Genomic DNA, 19,135 nt, shown 5'->3' with positions numbered 1-19,135 from the left:
ATCAGGATTTCAGCTTAGCTTATTTTACTCCCCAAGTGCTGCATCTTGCACAGTTCAAGTTTATGTTCACGGCCAGGGTTAGCCGGCCACTTGCTGCTCCTGCCTTCAGGCTGGTGCGTGGGGAGGGATGCCTTGTGAGCAGCGCTGTCCTCAGTGTGTGTGAGGTGCTGGGGTGAGAGCTGTACAGAGATGCAGATGATGAAGATCCACGTCCTTTCACAGAGCTCAGCGTGGCAGTAGTTTTTAAGCGGCCAAGGTGTCTCATGTTCTAACTTCAGCAGATGCAGGAACCCAGCCCCCTTTGTTGTGCCTCACTCACAATGGTGCTTTCAGTGTCTGTCAGGCGTTCATTTGTAAGGTGCTGTATATAACTTGACTATATTACGCACATATCCTACCCAATGGGTAGAACAAAACTTTGTTAATACTGCAATATAAGGTATAGATACCAATTTTAACAGAAATGGCATAGAATTTGTGAATGCCTATGTGCTTTGTCCTCTTTTATAAGGAAATTTGCGAATGGATGCATACAGATAAAAGTCTATGTAGTTTATTAATAAATATCAGTATTTATAACACAAGGGAAACAAGTCTGAACAAGCAAGCACTGCCTATGAACAACATATGTACAGCAATCAGAGTTGAATCTTTGCTGTGAAAACTTCTTAAGAAATAATTTTTAAAAATCCCACAGCCTTTTGAAGCCACCAGATGCTTATTTTAATCCCTTCAATAATGTTCAGTTGGACCAGTATTAGTTATAATCAGAAAAAAATGTGGATTCTTCAACTTGCTTTATGAAAAAATATTCTATCTCATGTTGTAGAATGAAGAGGGCAAACCCAGTGAAGAGTGCTCTTTTCACTGAAATTGCAAAACTTAGGTCAGAGTGAGCACATTAGCCTGCAGCAGAGGACTGTGCAGTCCAGACGCATTTGTGACCATCTGTCTCTCTGTGCCTTTTTGACAAACGGAAGCTGTGGAACCAATGAATGAACAGTAGCATTTGCAGGAAAAATAACTTAGGACAAACCAGTCCACTTGAGAAGACCCCAGTCTCAGAAAGATTTCTTTTATGGGTTATAATTAGCAGATTGGCAATCAGCCAGCCGAGTGAATTCTTACGTCCCGTCCCCTCCTTTTGGTGTCTCCTGGTGATCATGACCCCAGAAACAAACGAGACTTCGCCACTGACCAGGGACCACGTCACACCCCCTGACTCAGCATCTACTTACAGCTCTCTTTAGTGTCTGACGGTGACCTCTGCATTTATCTTCAAATATTCTAATATTGAAAAAAGAAAAAAGAAGAGCCTATGACAACATTCATTAAAACCATGGATGAAATCGTGGTGTGGGCATCCTTCCCAGTGCCGTCCACAGTTTCGTGAAATTCTGTCCACCTGATCCATATTTCCAGTTTATTCTGTCATCAGAGGATGTAAATTCTAATAATTCCTTGTTTTTTATTTGTTCCGTGGTGTATGCTTTGATTTTGAAAATCATGATGGAGCTTGTCCTCCACAAAATAATTACTGATTATCCTTAAACTGAAAACACCTCTGCAGCTCTTGATGCTATTGGACCAGAGGTCAGCCCTTCTTTGACTGTGCTTTCCAAGGCCCACAAGAAGATGGGGATCTGTGTTTTCTGCGCCCATTGCCCCCGCTGTCTGCTCACTGCCAATGGCAGCGGCCCTGGTGGTTCAGGTCAAGGGTGGAGGCTCCTCCCTGTCAGAAAAACTTCCCCAGGCTTCACCTCTTGGGAGGACTGCTGAGCAGGAGTGTCATCTGAGGATGTTCTAGACTCAGAGGCACTAAATTTGTTACCATGTCATGGCTTTTCTACAGGACTACTAGAGGCTTAAACTTTACCGTTAATTATACTGGTTCATCTTAATGTGCTTGCTGGTATATTGCTATTCTTCATTTCACGGCTTTCAAAAATCACACTTTCTGATGTAAACGCTATTTTAAAATATGTACAATACTATTCACAGCATTTAATTCACTTAATTTTCACTAGGCTGCTTTATAATGAAAAAGTACAACTGTATCTGAACTTTTCAATAGTTGTTCACATGATCTATAATAATCTGAAGTTGTTAAAGTCTCTTTTTCAAACAGACATTTGTGCTTACTGTTCAACATAATTCCCAGTTATACACAGAGAAAGATTTCCAGCTGTCACCTATCTGCCTCTTTAACTGAGCGAGGGGATGTAGTTCTTAGACCCAAGGTCTGTAACCGCAATCCGGACTTTTAAAGGAAGATGTTGCTCTAAGTGCTGTGTGTTATGAAATCAGCCTCTTCTGCTTGTTCTTAATGCTGTGTTTGAACCACAGCTCAAAATCATTAAAAATGATCACTGATAAACGTGTCTCCTGTTTTTTTAAAAAAATATTTCACCGACAAAGCACATATGTTGGGGGGTGGGGGGGAAACTACTTGTATTTAAAAACCCGTCTCAGAAACGGTTATTATGGTTCCCCAGGTAACCGTCCCATTCAGTTCTTATTCACTCTGACGTTTCAGAAATCATTGTATTTGCTATAAATAACCCTGGCAGATCACATCATACAGTTTTGGGTTCTACACAGAACACTCAGGGATAGTCACCTGAGATGAGGTGTCACCTTCAGGCTTCTGGAAGCTGTCACAAACTGAGTCAACTCGGCCCAAAACGTGAGCGAGACTTCTAAAGAGAATTGTTCAGCAGACACCCTCAGAGGCTAATAAGGTCATTGGCATCAGAGGTTTTCAGTTCATGATGATGGAGCAAAAGGAATCTAAGTTTCCTTCAACTGAGAGATTAGAATGATATCTCTAAGCTCTAAGTAAGTATATGGATTCACAGATTACATAATTGTGAATGTATAAAACTTCATACAACCTACCAAACTACTAGAATAAGTGAGTTTAGCTTGGTTGCAGGAAATACAATTAAATTTTTTTGCATTTCTATATGTTAGTAATGAACTGTGGAAACAAATGAACTTTGGAAACCGAAATCTTAAAATACCATTTAGGGGCTTCCCTGGTGGCGCAGTGGTTGAGAATCTGCCTGCCAATGCAGGGGACACGGGTTCGAGCCCTGGTCTGGGAGGATCCCACATGCCGCGGAGCAACTGGGCCCGTGAGCCACAATTGCTGAGCCTGCGCATCTGGAGCCTGTGCTCCACAACAAGATAGGCCGTGATGGTGAGAGGCCCGCGCACCGCGATGAAGAGTGGTCCCCACTTGCCACAACTAGAGAAAGCCCTCGCACAGAAACAAAGACCCAGTACAGTCATAAATAAATAAATAAAAGAACGTGAATTTCTAAAAAAAAAAAAAAAAAAATACCATTTAAATAACTGTATGGGCCCCAAACTCTAGTTATAAAACTTTTTTTTTTTTTTTTGGCCACACACACCACGCAGCTTGTGGGATCTTAATTCCCTGACCAGGGATTGAACCTGGGCCACGACAGTGAAAGCGCCAAGTCCTAACCACTGGACCGCCAAGGAGCTCCCATAAAACCCATTTTAGATTCTGAATTAATTTTTTAAGACTATTTTGGAAAGGGGATTAGAAAGCTATAAGGAGGAAAATAGCTGTAAGAAAAGGATTTCTTTCTCTTAAAACAGCAAATAGTCACTGATAAACCACATTATGCTCTTGAATAAATTCTATAATCTCTTATTCAGCAGATATTTGAGAAATTTTAAAGAATATTCCCCAAACTTATATCCCTCAGTGAAGGTAAGGCGGGTATAAACTTTCGTCACAGAAGGAGAGGAGATTCCAGGCTTGATTCCTACTGGACTGGGTTCAGTAAACCCATTTCTATATGAGGTCGCCTGGTTGGCTGGGTCTAGAGTCTGGGTGCAGGGAGGTTACTTGGAGCTGCTCTGGAGGAGGCAGGAGATGGTCAGGGTGGGCCCACTGGTGTCCATCTGGGCAGCGGGGCTCAGTGTGGCGCTGGGAAACCAGAGGCTGCACTCTTGGAGGACAGGAGGCGGGACACTGATCTCCACGGTCGGGGGCCTGTGGGACCCCTTCCCGCAGCCCTGGCTGTGCACTGAGAAGGCTCTGAAGACTTCAGAAGAAGCCCCAGGCCAAAAACAGACAATAGGCCTGGAGGCTGCTGGTGACCCAGGAGCTGTCCGTCCATCAGGCTGGAGCTGAAGCGCCAGAGGCCAAGGAGCCCCTGTGGGCCCTCGAAAGCCAAGGCACCGCCAGCCAGGGAGGGAGATGCCCAGGTCTGGACCCACCGTTTTCTGCTCAGGCTGCACTCAGCACAGGACATAACAGAGCCCAACACCTCCCTCCCTGGCGATAGGCTCCCTGCTGACCCACCTGGTACATGGGGAGCCCCCACTGCACTTCAGGGCCTGCACCGGATCCCAGACCCCGCCAGTCTCTGGCTTTCTTGGACCGACTTCTGTTCATTGGGTCGTTCGTGAAACAGCAGAGCTGCCAACAGCTAAGCAGATGGACTAGCAACTCAGGCAGCCCTCTCCCTGCACCCTCGGGGACATCTAGAAAAGCAGTGTGCTCGAAAGAAACCTCCAGAATCCTTCAGAGACCCACTCACAGTGGCCTTGGAACAAACACTTATTTCTGACTCTCCATGATGACACTTGCACAAAACAGTTTATAACGAGCCTGTTACTTAAAACGTCATAGATAGATTTCTCTCTTTACACTGTTTTGACGTTTTGCTTTGAATGGATTCTAATTAAAATGCATGTTTTAAAATAGCAGCCAAAAGGTAAAAGCTGTGCATTTGTAAATTTCATTGTTTTGATGGCATGTGTCTGTCCAGACTTTGGGCTTTTGCCCTAATAATGCAAACCTCATTCACCCTACTTTAAAAAAATCAAAAGCTACAGTCTTAGTCATTTGAACACAGCATGGTGTTAACTGCAATACAGACTTTCAAAAGGCTTTACCAGGAAGCAGTATATATACATTTACACACACTTGCGTATAGTATACTGCTCCTATATGACTTAACCTGTTTACAAAGCCATTTGCATTTATAGAGTTTACTGTGGTACTACCACCAGAATCTGGAAGCACAAAATATTCTAGCAGTCTACACTAGCAGAGAGAGTAAGCATGCTTTCAAATCAAAGTGCTGACTTTGGCCTCTCCACGTGGCAGGCCAGGGACCCATCCCCTTGGCCCGCCCTTGGCCCCACCTGAGCCAGGCTGTGTCCACCACCCCGGCTTCGGTGGGGGACCCTGAGGTCCTGCTTGAGATTTCCTGCTTACAGTTCAAGGGCTGCACAGGCTTTGGAGCCTATAGACCTGGCGGCCTCAAGTATTAGCTCTGTCTCAGGTTAATGTCTACAAATGTCACTCATACAATAGGGTCACCTGCGCGAAGACTGGAGGAGAGGGTGTGCTTGCCACATGCGGCCCCCACAGAGGGAGCTGTGCTGCTCAGCTTTCACTTTCCAGGTTCGCCCAATTCCTACAGACTTGTAAATAGCACTCTGCCTTGGCATGCTCTCTACGCTAACACTGCAGCTTAAAATGCCAGTGACGGAAACGGGCCAAGTTAGTGCCGAGGGGGTTGGAGCACCTGTGTCAAGGCAGAGACTGAGCCACCAGGACCCAAACCTCCTCGCCACGGTTTTAAGTAAAATACATCTGTTTCTTTTCTCCTTACTCTAGATGTGGACAGCTTTTTTGGTTAACAAACCACGTTGTGTGTGTGTGTTGGAGAGTGTTCTTACAACCTTAGCAATAAAATGTGAAAATCTGAAGGGAGAATAGTTTAAAAAAAATAATTTCCCACCTTGCCCCCATTTTTTCCTTCTCTGGCTTCCTTTCTGTGAGGGGTGGGGGAGCTAACACTGATCTGAGCGCTGTCACGGCCTCAAGGAAACCGCATGGACCTCAGGCTCCCGGTGCCGGGATCCTGTACCACGTATGCATGCTCTTCACCAATGTTGGCACACTCCCTTTCTTCTGGAACCATCCACGAGCACATGGTTTTACCTGTCAACCTCCCGTAAACCTCACACACACACGTTCTCCACTCCCAGAGAGGCCAGCCTAACAGTTCTTAGTCAGGGATACACTGAACTTCCCAGTGTGAAAAGTTACCACAAAAGCCAGCTCCTGATGCTTCAGATGTTCCACCGATTGACCCCAAGGAAAAGGAAAAGGAAAATTCCAATCTGAGCTGTTCCAAGTGTCACAAATGCAGGCTCAGGTGCTGTGACCACCACCATGACCCTCCACACAAGCGCAGTAGGAAAAGCAAACTCACTTTCTTACCAAGGGAGGATGGGGTATTTTCTGAGGCTGAATCCTCTTTGGATAATGAAATATCACTCTAAAGAAAGAATTAAAGAAAATTATGATGCCATGGAGCAACTAAGCCCGTGCGCCACAACTACTGAGCCTACGCTCTAGAGCCCGTGAGCCACAGCTACTGAGCCCGCGTGCCACAACTAGTGAAGCCCGCACACCTAGAGCCCGTGCTCCGCAGCAAGAGAAGCCACTGCAATGAGAAGCCTGAGACCACAACAGAGTAGCCCCTGCTCACAGCAACTAGGTAAAGCCCGTGTGCAGCAACGAAGACCCAACGCAGCCAAAACAAACAAACAAATAAATAAAATTTGTTTAAAAAAAGAAAATTATGAAGTTAAAAGGGAAAAGATGATGGAAGTCACCAGAAGAGGACAGAGGATTAGGAATATTCATAAATTGGCTTCAGCTCCAAAAATACAAAGAATTTTAAAAGTTCCAAAGCAGGGACTTACTTTACCTTACTTAGTTCCTGGATTTGAATGTCTGACCCGGCTCTCCTGCACCTTTCTTCAACTACAACTACTGGCCTCAACATTCTGAAGTGACCCACTAGAGGGAAAATTGGGTTTATGACTGAGAAAACTTCTATTAATCTAAAATGCTTCCAAAATAATGCAGTTACAAAATGATCTAGATTTCTCAACAGAAGTTGCATTAGGTTTTGTGGACAAGTGTTTGACTGATAATAATATTTTCAACTTTTTTTGGAAAGTAAGACTTGTCCCTTATTTCCAAACCAAAAGAAGTGAGGAATGCAATTGCAACCTACCGTATCTTCCATCTTCTTCAGGAGGAGAATAACAAGTACATGGTGATGGAGCACGATGGCAACCAAGCCCTGTAACTACCTCCAGACCAAGGTGAATGGCAGGGCAGTCAGTGTTTGAGGACTGGACAAACTATGCCTTTGGGACCCTTGCAAAGAGAGAACCCAAACAGCCACTATTCTTAGAAAAGTAAAGCAACAGCCATAATTAAGTCGCAAGATTGTGTCCAAAGAAATACTGACTCAAATTCAATAAAATACAAATTAGTCAAAATGTGCTTCAAATCATTACAGAATCTCAAATCTCGTACTTAAAGGTGAATACAAAATAACAGCTTAATACTTGTGTATACAGAGGAAATGCTGTATGTTCTTTTTTTTTAAAAACAAACAAACCCTCAATTAGTGTTAAGGAGCTGAAACATCTCACTGTTTTACCCTATTTAGATTATACTAGGTAGATTTCATGTAGATTATATTAGATATATTTCATATATGGTACACTTAAAAGTAACCTTATGAAATTACCCAAATGGAGTAAAAGGCTTACTTTCAACAGGTACCTGATTAGAAAGTCAGGAAACACCTGCAAGCTATCTGTCCCACTCTTACTGAGGAGCGGGCCATGGCGCCTGCCCACCAGAGGGACGGAGAACCACATACCGGCTACCGCAGGACAACCAGGCATGCTTGCATGCAAACTCGCCTTTTTCTTTTTCAATTCAAAGAGAGTTTTCTACCATTTAAAATGGTCAAAATTCAAAGCAGAAAAAGCTGGACATAGGGAGGGAGGGAGAGGTAAGGAAAGAAGGAAGAAAGGTTCTATGCATTCCTCACAGTCGGGAAGAATGAGAATATATCGTGGCTACACGTGGAACATCTCTGACCTGTCTTACAACTTCTGCTCTTATGGACCATGCTGTCCCAGAGAAAACACAACGTGAAAGTGCTTTCTGTTCGTCTCAGGCTCTATGAGCCCTCTTACCTGTAGAGAGAAACCACAAGTGCTGAGGAGGACTTTGGGGCTGCCTGTGCACTTCCCACGAGCACTGTCCAAGTCAGCGGAATAACGTCATACTCTGCCCAGAAGGCTTCTGAAGTCAAGCCGCATTCTCTCTGCTGAGAGAATCATTCTTATCAAAATAGCCAGATAACTACCACAAGATAATTATGATCTGTCATCATTACTGTTGGTGGCTGCCAGCGATTTACGGGGAAGAATACAGCTTGATTTTCAAAGCCTAACCCTGAAGAAGCAAGACAACCAAAAACTTGTTTTAATGAGTTAAAATGAACCAGCTTGACATGGAAGTCACAAAGGAAAAAAATCTCAAAGAGTTTGGAAAACTATACCCAATTGGCACAAACTTAGCATTTCTCAAATGTAAGTTACAAGCTCAAAATGCAGGACAAATATCTTTCAAAAATCAGAAAGCCAGGCCAAAATTCACGGCTGAAGACGAATTCTGGCCAAGTCTCTAAGGGAAGGAGAATTCTTGCCTCTGTTGTTCCTTTGGGTCAAGGAGGCAGAATCTTTTGGGTACTCCATAATATACAGATGGACCAAGAGAGACCAAACAAAGCTCCTATTTGCAGAATGAATAATTAAAAGCACCCACCTCTGGTTCTGCAGATTTCTGGTTCAGGTGGTTAAATTCCAAGGCAGTAGAGAGGCCCACACTTTTTATGAACACTCCTGTGCAACTCCGGCCTCTAGGCCAATGTGACTGGACGCACCGTAGACCATGGCTCGGGAAAAGCCAACTGAGTAAGCATCTAATACCAAAAACTACTTCAAACCAATGTTGGTAACACTTAATCTAAATGTATTTTACTTTCTTCTAAACTAACTCCATATCTTTCCCTATGGAGATTCAATTTTGAAAATCTGAAATAAATGAAGGTCCCCATTTTACAAAGTAAGCTGTAGCCAACAGAAGAAATACGTCTATATTACCATGAAAGCAAGTATTTTTCAGACAGAATCCTTTAATAATTCAGAAATGTATATCTCACCAATGCATTTTATAAAAACGGTATCATCTCAAAGGTATCAGGAAAGATGCATGTACTCTTTCTGACTCATCTGCTAAAACATTTTCTGTCCATTTCATTACCATCACCATACTCTACAATCTTCTACAGTGGCTTTGTTCAGAACATCTGAATTTGGATAAGAAATCCTGAAGATGAACCAAGTGGAAAGAACACAAGAAAGAGCTAGATATGTCTAACGTACAACTTGCTTCTTTTCTTCAAACACCTCTTCTGCCCAAACTGTTAAGATGTTTATAAAATTCCTGGAATTACCTTCTGAGGTCACTGAAATAAGACAGCCAATAGCTCCACTGCTTCCTAGAGCATAAAGGACTACAGTAACATCTTCCATCTGTAAATAAATGGAAGGCAGATTCTATAACAAATAAGCTGAAGATTATATTTGAAGGCATAGTTTTATTATTTTCACTAGTGGCAGGAAGGTGACCTTAATACATGAACTCTTTCTCCTTTGTTGGAATCTGCAAATAGCACCCTACTGTATGCAAAATGCTGGTTCAGTGAGAGACATTTTTGTGGTACTTTAAAAGGTTGGTTTTGCTATTTTTCTTGAATAAACTAAGTCTTTTTTTTACCTAATCTATTTTTCATTTCAATTGTTAATTTGCTGAGCAAACACTTTTTATCTATTTTATAGGTGTTAAATTAAATCTCAGCCATGGCTCCCTCTTTACCCTGTCAACAATCCTACTTAAATACAGATGTGCACACCAGACACAGCAAGTATAAGGCTTATTGTAAATGAAATGGTTATGATATTTACCACACACACACCCGGATAATTTAACTCAATGCCCACTATGTGCTGTTGGCCTGCTACAAATACTCCACACGCATATTCCAGGGGTCCCCCTTTCGGCTCTTTGTAGCTTCCCTTAAGGACTAGGTTAGCAAGATGAGAGCAGCAGCATTTGACAAGATCAGATATTCCTGATACTAAATAATGACAAAAGAACTTCTTACACCTTCAGAGAATGTTTTACTAGAGAATTTCAAAGCACTCCCTAGTATCTCACTTTCTGTAACTGGACAAACACAACACAGTTATGAAACTGGATGGCAACAAATCTCAAACGGGCTGAACCAAAGGTGGAAACTCAGGGTTATTAGTGCTTCTAAGACCCACAATTTACCCTCATTGGAAAACACGCCCTATGCAACGTGAAAAGTAAAAAGAAAGTTTCATATAACACATGATTTTAAACCAAGCAGTCTCAGTGGTTAAAAATAAACAAACAAGAAATTTGTTAATATCCATCTTAGCATTTAATATATGCAAAAATGTGAATTATTTAATAAACAAGCTAAAACATGTTCACTGTTTTTGGATTTGAAAATGTGCTGTCAATTTGAAATCACACGTTCGATCTGTATCAAGAGACAAACCATCCTGCCTGATCGGGCCTGCATGTGGCAGAGTGAGCCCTGCCCCCTCACCACTCCACCCACCCCCACAAAGAAGAGTCCAACCACAGCACAGCCAATATAATGATGAGACGTATCAAAATGCAAACATTTTTTTCCCTTTAAAGTATTCTCTAAGTTTGGCCAAACTCAGTATTTAATACGAAAACCCTGCCTCACAGCAGTGATGCCTGCGGCCTTATCAGATCACTCACAACAAAGACAATCTAGAAAGAGGCCGTTCCCTCTCTCAATTCAAAGGTTAGAACTGAAGTAAAGGCAGTTAGAGCAAAAGGAAACACACAAACACATCCTCAAACACACCCACACAAATTGTGGCGACTTTCACATCTGACAACGACTGAATTTCATTCCAAGCAGGTTTTAATGACAGCTTTGCTATTTAAAAAATTCAAGTAAAATGCTCAAGTAAGGATGTTTCAATGCAAGAGGAAAACAGCAGCTACAATCTTAAAATTTTACTCCATAATGGAATCAAGACCGACTCTGGCTGGTAGAGACCAGGTGGCAGGGACAGGCAGGTCCCATCCTCCCAAACCTGCACTGCCGAGAACCACAAGCTCCAGGTACTGCTAAGGGTGTCTGATCTCCACCATAAACTTAAGGTGTAATGATTTTCCCTTTTCCTCTGAGAGATCAGTTGGAGAGGACATGATGCAGGAATAACAGTTTTACATTCCGGGTGAGAAAGTGCCATGACCGCACAGATTTGCTTAAAAAATTTGATTATGGCAAGCTTCAGGTAAAAATCATTTTTAAAGGGTCAATTTTTCATTTACATATAACCAATACATCTTATTTACATATATATGACCCAATTTTCATTCAGCTTTCTTTATATGAAGTCTACATTTTAACTGGTATGTAACCATTATATACTATCTTTAGAGAAAGACTAAATATCCTCTTATTCACAGGCAGTTCTGATGATAACAGTTTGTCTCCACATTGAGAAGTGAATATCGTTAAAACCTCAAAGAATAACAAAGATGAAGACCTAGTGTTAAATCTGTGTAGGGACGCACCAGCTATTCAAGGAGTCAGCAGCTATCTAAACACAAAGCAAGGATGACTGAAGACATGGACCACTGCTTAACGCTGCTACTGACATGAAATTCTTATACTGGGTTCATTTTTTCTTTTCAAAAAACACTGATTTTTCTAGTGATGTTTAACTTTAAAAAGTTATCTTAGTTCTTTAACCCTCAGAGAACTGCTATATTTAGGCTGCTAACCAAAAAAATAATCAAGAGCATGTACCTTTGTCCACAGTCCCCAAGGGTTAAAGTGCAGGAACTGTCTATAACCTGGTATATAAGGCACTCTATTCCACTTTTTTCTTAAAAGAAACCTTTCCTTTGGTTTCTTGCAGTTTTTCAGTGAGTCTGTCCTTTGTCTCCTCCATCTTCTCTGTGAGGAGCTCCTTTGTCTCCTCCATCCTGTCCTGCAGATACTCCTTCACAGGAGGTGGCGTCGACATGTAGCCACGGCTGCGCAGATACTTCACAGTGAAGGAGGTCCCCCCCAGGGTCACCGTGTACCGCGCGGGCGTTGCAATCTGCGGGAAAATGAAACGGGCAGATCAGTACTGATTATAACTGTTGTCTTAAGCAAAAATAGTGTGAAGTTAAAATTCTTGTTAATAACCAAACTATCAATTACTTTATTGCTTCATAAGGCTGTTACATCCTATATGGTTTTCCCTCCTAACATTCCTTATTTGTCACCTAGACACTGACCCAGGATTAGAGAACATTCACAGGGGCAGCACCAAAGTTCTGTACCCATGTGCTAGTGAACCTGGGGGGCAGACTCACTGAGAACCAGAGGGAGGGCTCAGGACCCTCCCTATAACAAAGGCACATGCATTTCCACTCCCCAGAAACCCTGCCGACCTGCATACACTGTTCATCTAAACCGGAACCAAACTTGGCAAGCACAGGCCAAATGTTTGTTCTTCACTAAGTTTAGTTTAGTTTCACTTCCAAATCTCTTTTCTTTGGCTTTTCCAGGCTTTATGCTACTTTCTCATTACAGTCCATGCTGGGCTTGGCATCCCAACCAGGAACTTTCATGAGACCAAAAAGTGGTAAAATGGCACACATATAGGAGACATGTACACATGTCAACTGACCAGAGGTTTAAGGTCCCAAACTAACTAGTAGATGAACTGGTACAAAGGGAGAATTGTAAGAGCAGAGGCTGCATCTCATTCTGAGGCAAGAAACCTCAGTGTCTGCTGCTCTACCTGAGAAACCAGGTTACAGAAACCAAACACCCAGGTGGACCCTCCACACCTCCCTCCTTGCACAGTAACGTGAGCAGAGCCACTGCTGACACCAGCCCACCTGCGTGCCAGACTTGTGTTTCAATTCCAAGCAGGCAAACAGGCACTGAGCACTGATGTGCCTCCAGAGCACAGCACAGGCACAGTGGAAACACAAAGAAAGAAGACATAACTCTAAATTCCTAGGAGCTCATGATCAAAGACAACAGACATTAAAAAAAGACCTAACACACAGACTGTGAAATGAGAGCATGGGATAAGGAACAGTTATAATTAGGGAAATGGTTTCAACCATCATGACAGTTGGATTAAGGTTAAATTATACACACTGTAACTAAAAACTTGATAATTTATTAATTTAACAAGTTTTAATGTTGAAAACCTCAGCAATTAAGCTTTAGCCCTCTAGTCAAAATTTTCATATAAGAAATCTCCCAATATTTCAGAGGATTTTAATGAGGATGACAGAATAAAACAACATTATTTTTGAGTACTACTATAAACCCATAAGTCTAAGTATTTTCATAACAGAAGTAAAATAACATCTAGTTTCCCAATGTCTTCTACCTGTTTTCTTAGGATAAAGCTACATAGAACCTAATTTTTTGTCAGTTGAGAAAAATTAGATTAATATAGCTAAATTCCACAATTTACAATAATGAGTCTTCTCTTCCAAAATAAAGACCCATAAGTGTAAAAACTATCTATTTACAAAGATGTCATTGTCTGAATCCAGACAACAACTGTAAAGACAATGAACTCCAAAATGAAACATACATTACATCAACAACTAAGTCTAAGGTTTATCACATAAAACAATTTGATTAAACTTTACTATTTTACTTTTTAGAAAGATAAACTATTATAAACAGTAAAATAAATGCTAAATTTCACTAACATGTCAGGTGGCATGTGGATCTCTGAATAAGGAAAATTAATGTACTATCAATAGGAGAAATGTCACAGAGACAACCTGTCCATTAGAAATTCAGAAGTCTCACTTTGTCTCATCACAGCAGGTTATGAAAAACCTACCTATTCTTAAGGCAATTCTTCCTAAACCACCATTTACCCTTAAAAATTTTAGTTTACTTTTAATCATTACACATGTAAGAGATGAAACACAGTATTTTAAGTTACAAAGGTAACCCTGGGAGCAAGCACGGAGTGTTACAGAGGTTCAGTGTGAGGAGCCATCTACCCACAGCAGTACCTACCTTAAACAGGGCATATGCTGTTAGTGCATTTCCACTCTGGGAATTTTTCAGAATGTTTACTACGCTGTCAGGTAACCCAATAAGTTCTAGAAAAGGAACGACATTCACTCCTCTAAGAAAGAAACAGAAAGTAATTTATATATACATATAGATAAACTCTTAGGGATAAATATTTTCAAAAGATTATCTGAAAACATCAAAACCAAATTCTGTTTAAAAGTCAATTCTGTACCACCAAGCACTTTAATTTCACTCTAAAGGAACAACATGTGCATGAACACCAGCGTCCTGCTGTGTCTCACTGTTCACAGCTTCTGTTCATGGACATCCCTAATTAGCACACTGAGAAAAATGGAATCATTTATCAGAGGAAAGTTAATGCATTAAGTAACCTAAGAGAAATGATCAGAAATGATTCTGATCATTCACCTGATCTTAGAATCTTTAGTTCCTTAGAATGATCCAACTCAAAGTTTAAGACCTCAGATTTTTTACCTCTAAAATTACATGTCAAACTATACTATTATCATAAAAGCAAGTGATATTATAACACCACTTACTGTGTTATTATGCAAAAAATAAATGATTCTATGGGTTTCATGAAAACTTCAATTATTCTAAAAAGATGCTTCTATTCTATTATCAGACTTAAAAGGCAGGTAAAGAAGCAATTACCATGAATTGCAACAAATTTTTGGAGGGAGGGAAAGAAGGCAGAAAAAGTCTCTAATCCAACTGGTAAGCCCTGATTTCTTTTTAGTTTCCCTGAGTGTCAAGTTTGCCACGCCGGAACACTCGTGCTCTCCCACTCTCTCCCTCACTGCTTGTAGTTTTGCAGACGTTGTGAGCCTTCACCTCAAATCACAACAAGGTTCTTGTTCTGTGCTTCTCCTTCATAAACATAATATAATCATCACAGCCAGAAAACTTAACACGTAGGATACTATATAGTTAATACAACAGTACGTTATTTAATGTTAAAATTCCCTGAATTGTCCTGTGAGTCCCTTGTCACTGTCTTGTCATGTCTTCCAGTTCTTCTCCAGAAGCGCTGCCCAGCACTTTCTGTTGAGGAGGAAGGCAGGATGTCTTTTTTGATGCTGAGATTTTTGAAGCTCCCAGGCCAGCTTTGTGGTAGAACAGTCTTTCATTTGGATTTGTCTGATTGTTTCCTCATGATTAAATTTGGGGTAAATGTTTTCAGATAGGAAAGCTGCAGAGTTGATTCTGTGTCCATCTCAGAGCATCACAACAGGAGCCACACACTCAGTCTGTCCTGTGAGTTTGACCTGGTGTTTGACTTGTGGTGTGAGTTTAACTTGTGGTTAAGGTCAGGTCCACAGGTTGCTCCTCTGTACAAGTACTCTTTCTCTTTGTAATTAAGAAAGGGAACAGCCTGGATCCATTATTATTACACTAGTAGTAATCTCCTAGTTTATTTTTAATATTAAAAAGTAATTTGTTTAACTGGGGAAAAGTTGTCCCTCTCTGATTTCACTATAATACTAGGAGATCAGAGACTAATCTCAATAGATATGGATGATCATCACCAGGAATTACTGGCCATCTACACAAGAGGAAACCAGATAACTGAAGGAAACTTTAAAGAGTTAGATTTAAAAATCAACTGCAAGTCCAATCCAGTTTCTTTTATCTCCACCCTCATTTCCTTTTCAAATTCTTAAACGACAGAACCCGACTGAAGCAAGACTTAGTACTACAAAGATTTAGCAATTCTGTGGATCTAATCAAGTCACCAGGTACAATAACATCCTACCATGACATGCTAATCATCTCTTCTGGTACCCGTACAATTACCAAATTATTTCATTAATCATTTCTTAGTTCAGACTAAGCCCAGTATGTAAAATCTACATATTTAACGGCAATCATACAGGAGGGAAAAAAGACAAACATTTGGCTAAATATAAAACAAAACCGAGTGATTTAAAAACACAAAAAACAACTGGGACTTCCCTGGTGGTCCAGTGGTAAAGAATCTGCCTTACAATGCAGGGGATGCAGGTTCGATCCCTGGTCAGGGAACTAGGATCCCACATGCTGCGGGGCAACTAAGCCCACGTGCCACAACTACTGAGCTCGTGCGCCTCAATGTGTAGCGCACGTGCTGCAAACTACAGAGCCCACACGCTCTGGAACCCGTGTGCCACAAACTACAGAGTCCACGCGCCCTGGAACCCGCGCGCCACACCTAAAGAGAAAACCTGCAGGCCACAACTAGAGAGAAGCCCAAGCACAACTAGAGAGGAGCCCACACACCACAACGAAGAGCACTCGCGCCAACGAAAGATCCCGCATGCCTCAACAAAGATCCCACGTACTGCAACTAAGACCCAACACGGCCAAAATAAATAAATAAATAAATAATAAATCTAAAAAAAAACTATCATAAAAACAAACAATAATGACCAAGATATCTTGCACAAGTATCCTGTGTAAAATAAAGAAGCAACCACCTGGTCCCACTTTTTTCTAAATTATTGATTTGATGACTTAACTTTTAAAAAATAACTTTCATTTCCTTTGGAATTACTAAATATGAAGCATTAATGAGGGTCTGATCCAAATAGTAATATCCACTTTTGTCACAAAAGTTCCGTCAGCCTGACAGAAACCTGTGCTTCACAAACCACCAGCTTTATGGATGTTCCAAATGATGCAAAAGTACATCCACAGTCTGGATGAAGTGCAGTGAAAACCAGTCAGGACTGTGCCTCAGAATGGATCTGTAACTTTAGAAACTGGAGGCCCAAACACAAGGCATCTAAACGTAGAGACAAAACCATCAAGAGCTTCATTTGACCAAACAGAGAACTTCTTGTTAGAAGATGAAAGATCTCTGCAAACTTTTCCAGAGAGAAGCAACAACAAAGCTTAGTTTAAAATAAAATGTATGGACTTCCCTGGTGGCGCAGTGGTTAAGAATCTGCCTGCCAATGCAGGGGACACGGGTTCGAGCCCTGCTCTGGGAAGATCCCACATGCTGCGGACCAACTAAAACTAAGCCCGTGCGCCACAACTACTGAGCCTGTGCTCTAGAGCCCGCAAGCCACAACTACTGAGCTCACACGCCACAACTACTGAAGCCCGTGCGCCTAGAGCCCATGCTCCACAACAAGAGAAGCCACCACAATGAGAAGCCCACTCACCGCAATGAAGAGTAGCCCCCACTCGCCGCAACTAGAGAAAGCCCGTGCACAGCAATAAAGACCCAATGCCGCCAAAAATATAAATTAATTTAAAAATAAATAAAAAAATAAAATCTATGAGGACGCACAATTTAGATCTCCCTGAAATAAAATGTTTCAAAAGCCTGAGATCTTCATCACTGCGTTAACTAAATACAGAATGGCATTTTGCTCTGTGGTGCTGAGAGGCAGTAATGCTAGTTGTCCCTCAAGTTACAAACTATGTTTTCCCTTTTCTTTTAATAGTAAGTAGGCAACAAGCAAATAACAGAGAACTTTTTCCAGCTAAAACCAAATAAAATAAACCCAGTCTCTAGTCAGTTGAATTGAAAACCTGTATTTAACACAATCAACTCCAACATCACAATAAAATCATCTCACAGTGAAAGATACACTGCCATTCAAACATACACTAATATTTTCTAAGTATCACTTCCCTTAGAACAAATCAACTTTCAATTTCTCAAGCATTAAGGATTTAACAAAACATTAGGGACTGTTCTGGCAAGCAACACATCCTACCTAATATAACTTAGTTATGTGATGCTGTAACAGAACTGGACCAGTGGTCATGGTGGAGCAGTAGAGCTGGGTCTGGGAACCAAATTTCCATACTGACAAAGAGCCAAAGGCAGGCAGTGATGGATAAGGTATACGACTTTAAAGTGGACAGTCCACCACATTTACACACAGGCATTCACAGAAAAAAGAGGGGGAAGGACAAAACCAAGAAAGGTGCACGCCACAGGGGACAGCAGAACGTCACCACAACTGCATCAGTGCAGACACCACCGAAAACGTCCTAAGTCTAATTAATGTTACTAGGTTATTTGAAGGTCTGTTTTTTTGGTTATAGAACTCTTACTGAAGGCAAGGAAAAGTAAAAGGAACAAAAGTACTCTTTTTAATAGTCCAAATAAGAATCTCATATTCAATTATTAAAAACTTAGATTTCTCCCTGAGGCCACAGGCTGAATGCTTATTAAAGGCAACCTAGCAAAGGCAAAAGAAACATGGAAGAAACTCATCATCATCCACAACACCGAATCAGAAAAATCCTAAACAGCTCAAAAAAGAAAATTCAATATGTAGAAAACTATTCATTAAATAGAAGAACTGAGTGCCTATGAAATTTTTATGCAAAATGGTACATGATTTTAGGCTCTGTTAAAAAACTAAGGGCAGTTCTGAAGATTTCTATAAATATTTTTTATACATGTCCAGAAAATGTCATTAATAAACAAAAAGATAATTCCATAAAATGCACACATAAGAATCTCTGCAAAGAAAGGGACAATTCTTAAAGAAAATGATACACAATAAAGAAGGAAATAACTGAATAACAAGAACTAAACAGAAAGATGAAAAGAAACAGAACAGCATCAATTACACAAGGTTAAAAAAAAAATCCTTTTATTCAACAGAACGTTCGTAAAGAAACATTTCTAATCCCATGTTTCCCAAGAATAAGAATAGTCTCCATTCCATCATCTTTTAATTTAATAAATGATAAGCTTTTTCCAATGAGTGAGCTTTACATTAAAATATTTAAAACCTTACTATCAAACCATTAAATATAACCAAAAACTGAAAATCAGTGGACTTTTGGAAAGTATAAAATAATTCTAAACCCATTAGGGGAGTTTACAAAAACATCAAAGTGGTCTTCACTGTGCATCTCATTGCCTGCAGGATGGTGAGCATACTGTTCGTAGGTCACACCCAGGCCACAGCAAGAAAAGCCACACAGCACTCGGGACAGGCACACGCCGGCACACTCAGTTCTGCTGGTGGCTGAAACAAACTGGAAATCACTGGGAATATGTTTCTACGTGTACTCCTGCTCCTAAAACAGTGTGA

The 19,135-nt window shown here is 41.1% G+C and overlaps 1 protein-coding gene across 8 annotated transcripts in view; it reads right to left on the bottom strand.

The window, feature by feature from the left end:
* Window positions 1–3,507: 3,507 nt before the first annotated feature.
* Window positions 3,508–19,135, bottom strand: part of FAM210A (family with sequence similarity 210 member A) — a 35,789-nt gene continuing 20,161 nt past the window's right edge. For 4 of the 8 annotated variants that reach the window (XM_036874141.1, XM_036874138.1, XM_036874139.1 and 1 more), the window contains exons 3-4: window positions 14,067–14,178; window positions 6,649–12,120 (exon numbers count right to left, since the gene is read on the bottom strand). In XM_036874141.1, the coding sequence (XP_036730036.1) occupies window positions 11,887–12,120; window positions 14,067–14,178 (346 nt within the window). In that variant the 3' untranslated portion in view covers window positions 6,649–11,886. Of the gene's footprint in view, window positions 6,336–6,648; window positions 12,121–14,066; window positions 14,179–19,135 lie in introns of those variants that run through there. The other 4 variants (XR_005022557.1, XR_005022558.1, XR_005022559.1 and 1 more) reach the window with 4 other exon arrangements.

This window comes from Balaenoptera musculus, chromosome 14 (genome assembly GCF_009873245.2).
Source record: "Balaenoptera musculus isolate JJ_BM4_2016_0621 chromosome 14, mBalMus1.pri.v3, whole genome shotgun sequence".
Classification (NCBI taxonomy): Eukaryota; Metazoa; Chordata; class Mammalia; order Artiodactyla; family Balaenopteridae; genus Balaenoptera; species Balaenoptera musculus.
The sequence above is the reverse complement of the archived record's forward strand: the minus strand, read 5'-3'. Positions and strand labels throughout refer to the sequence as shown.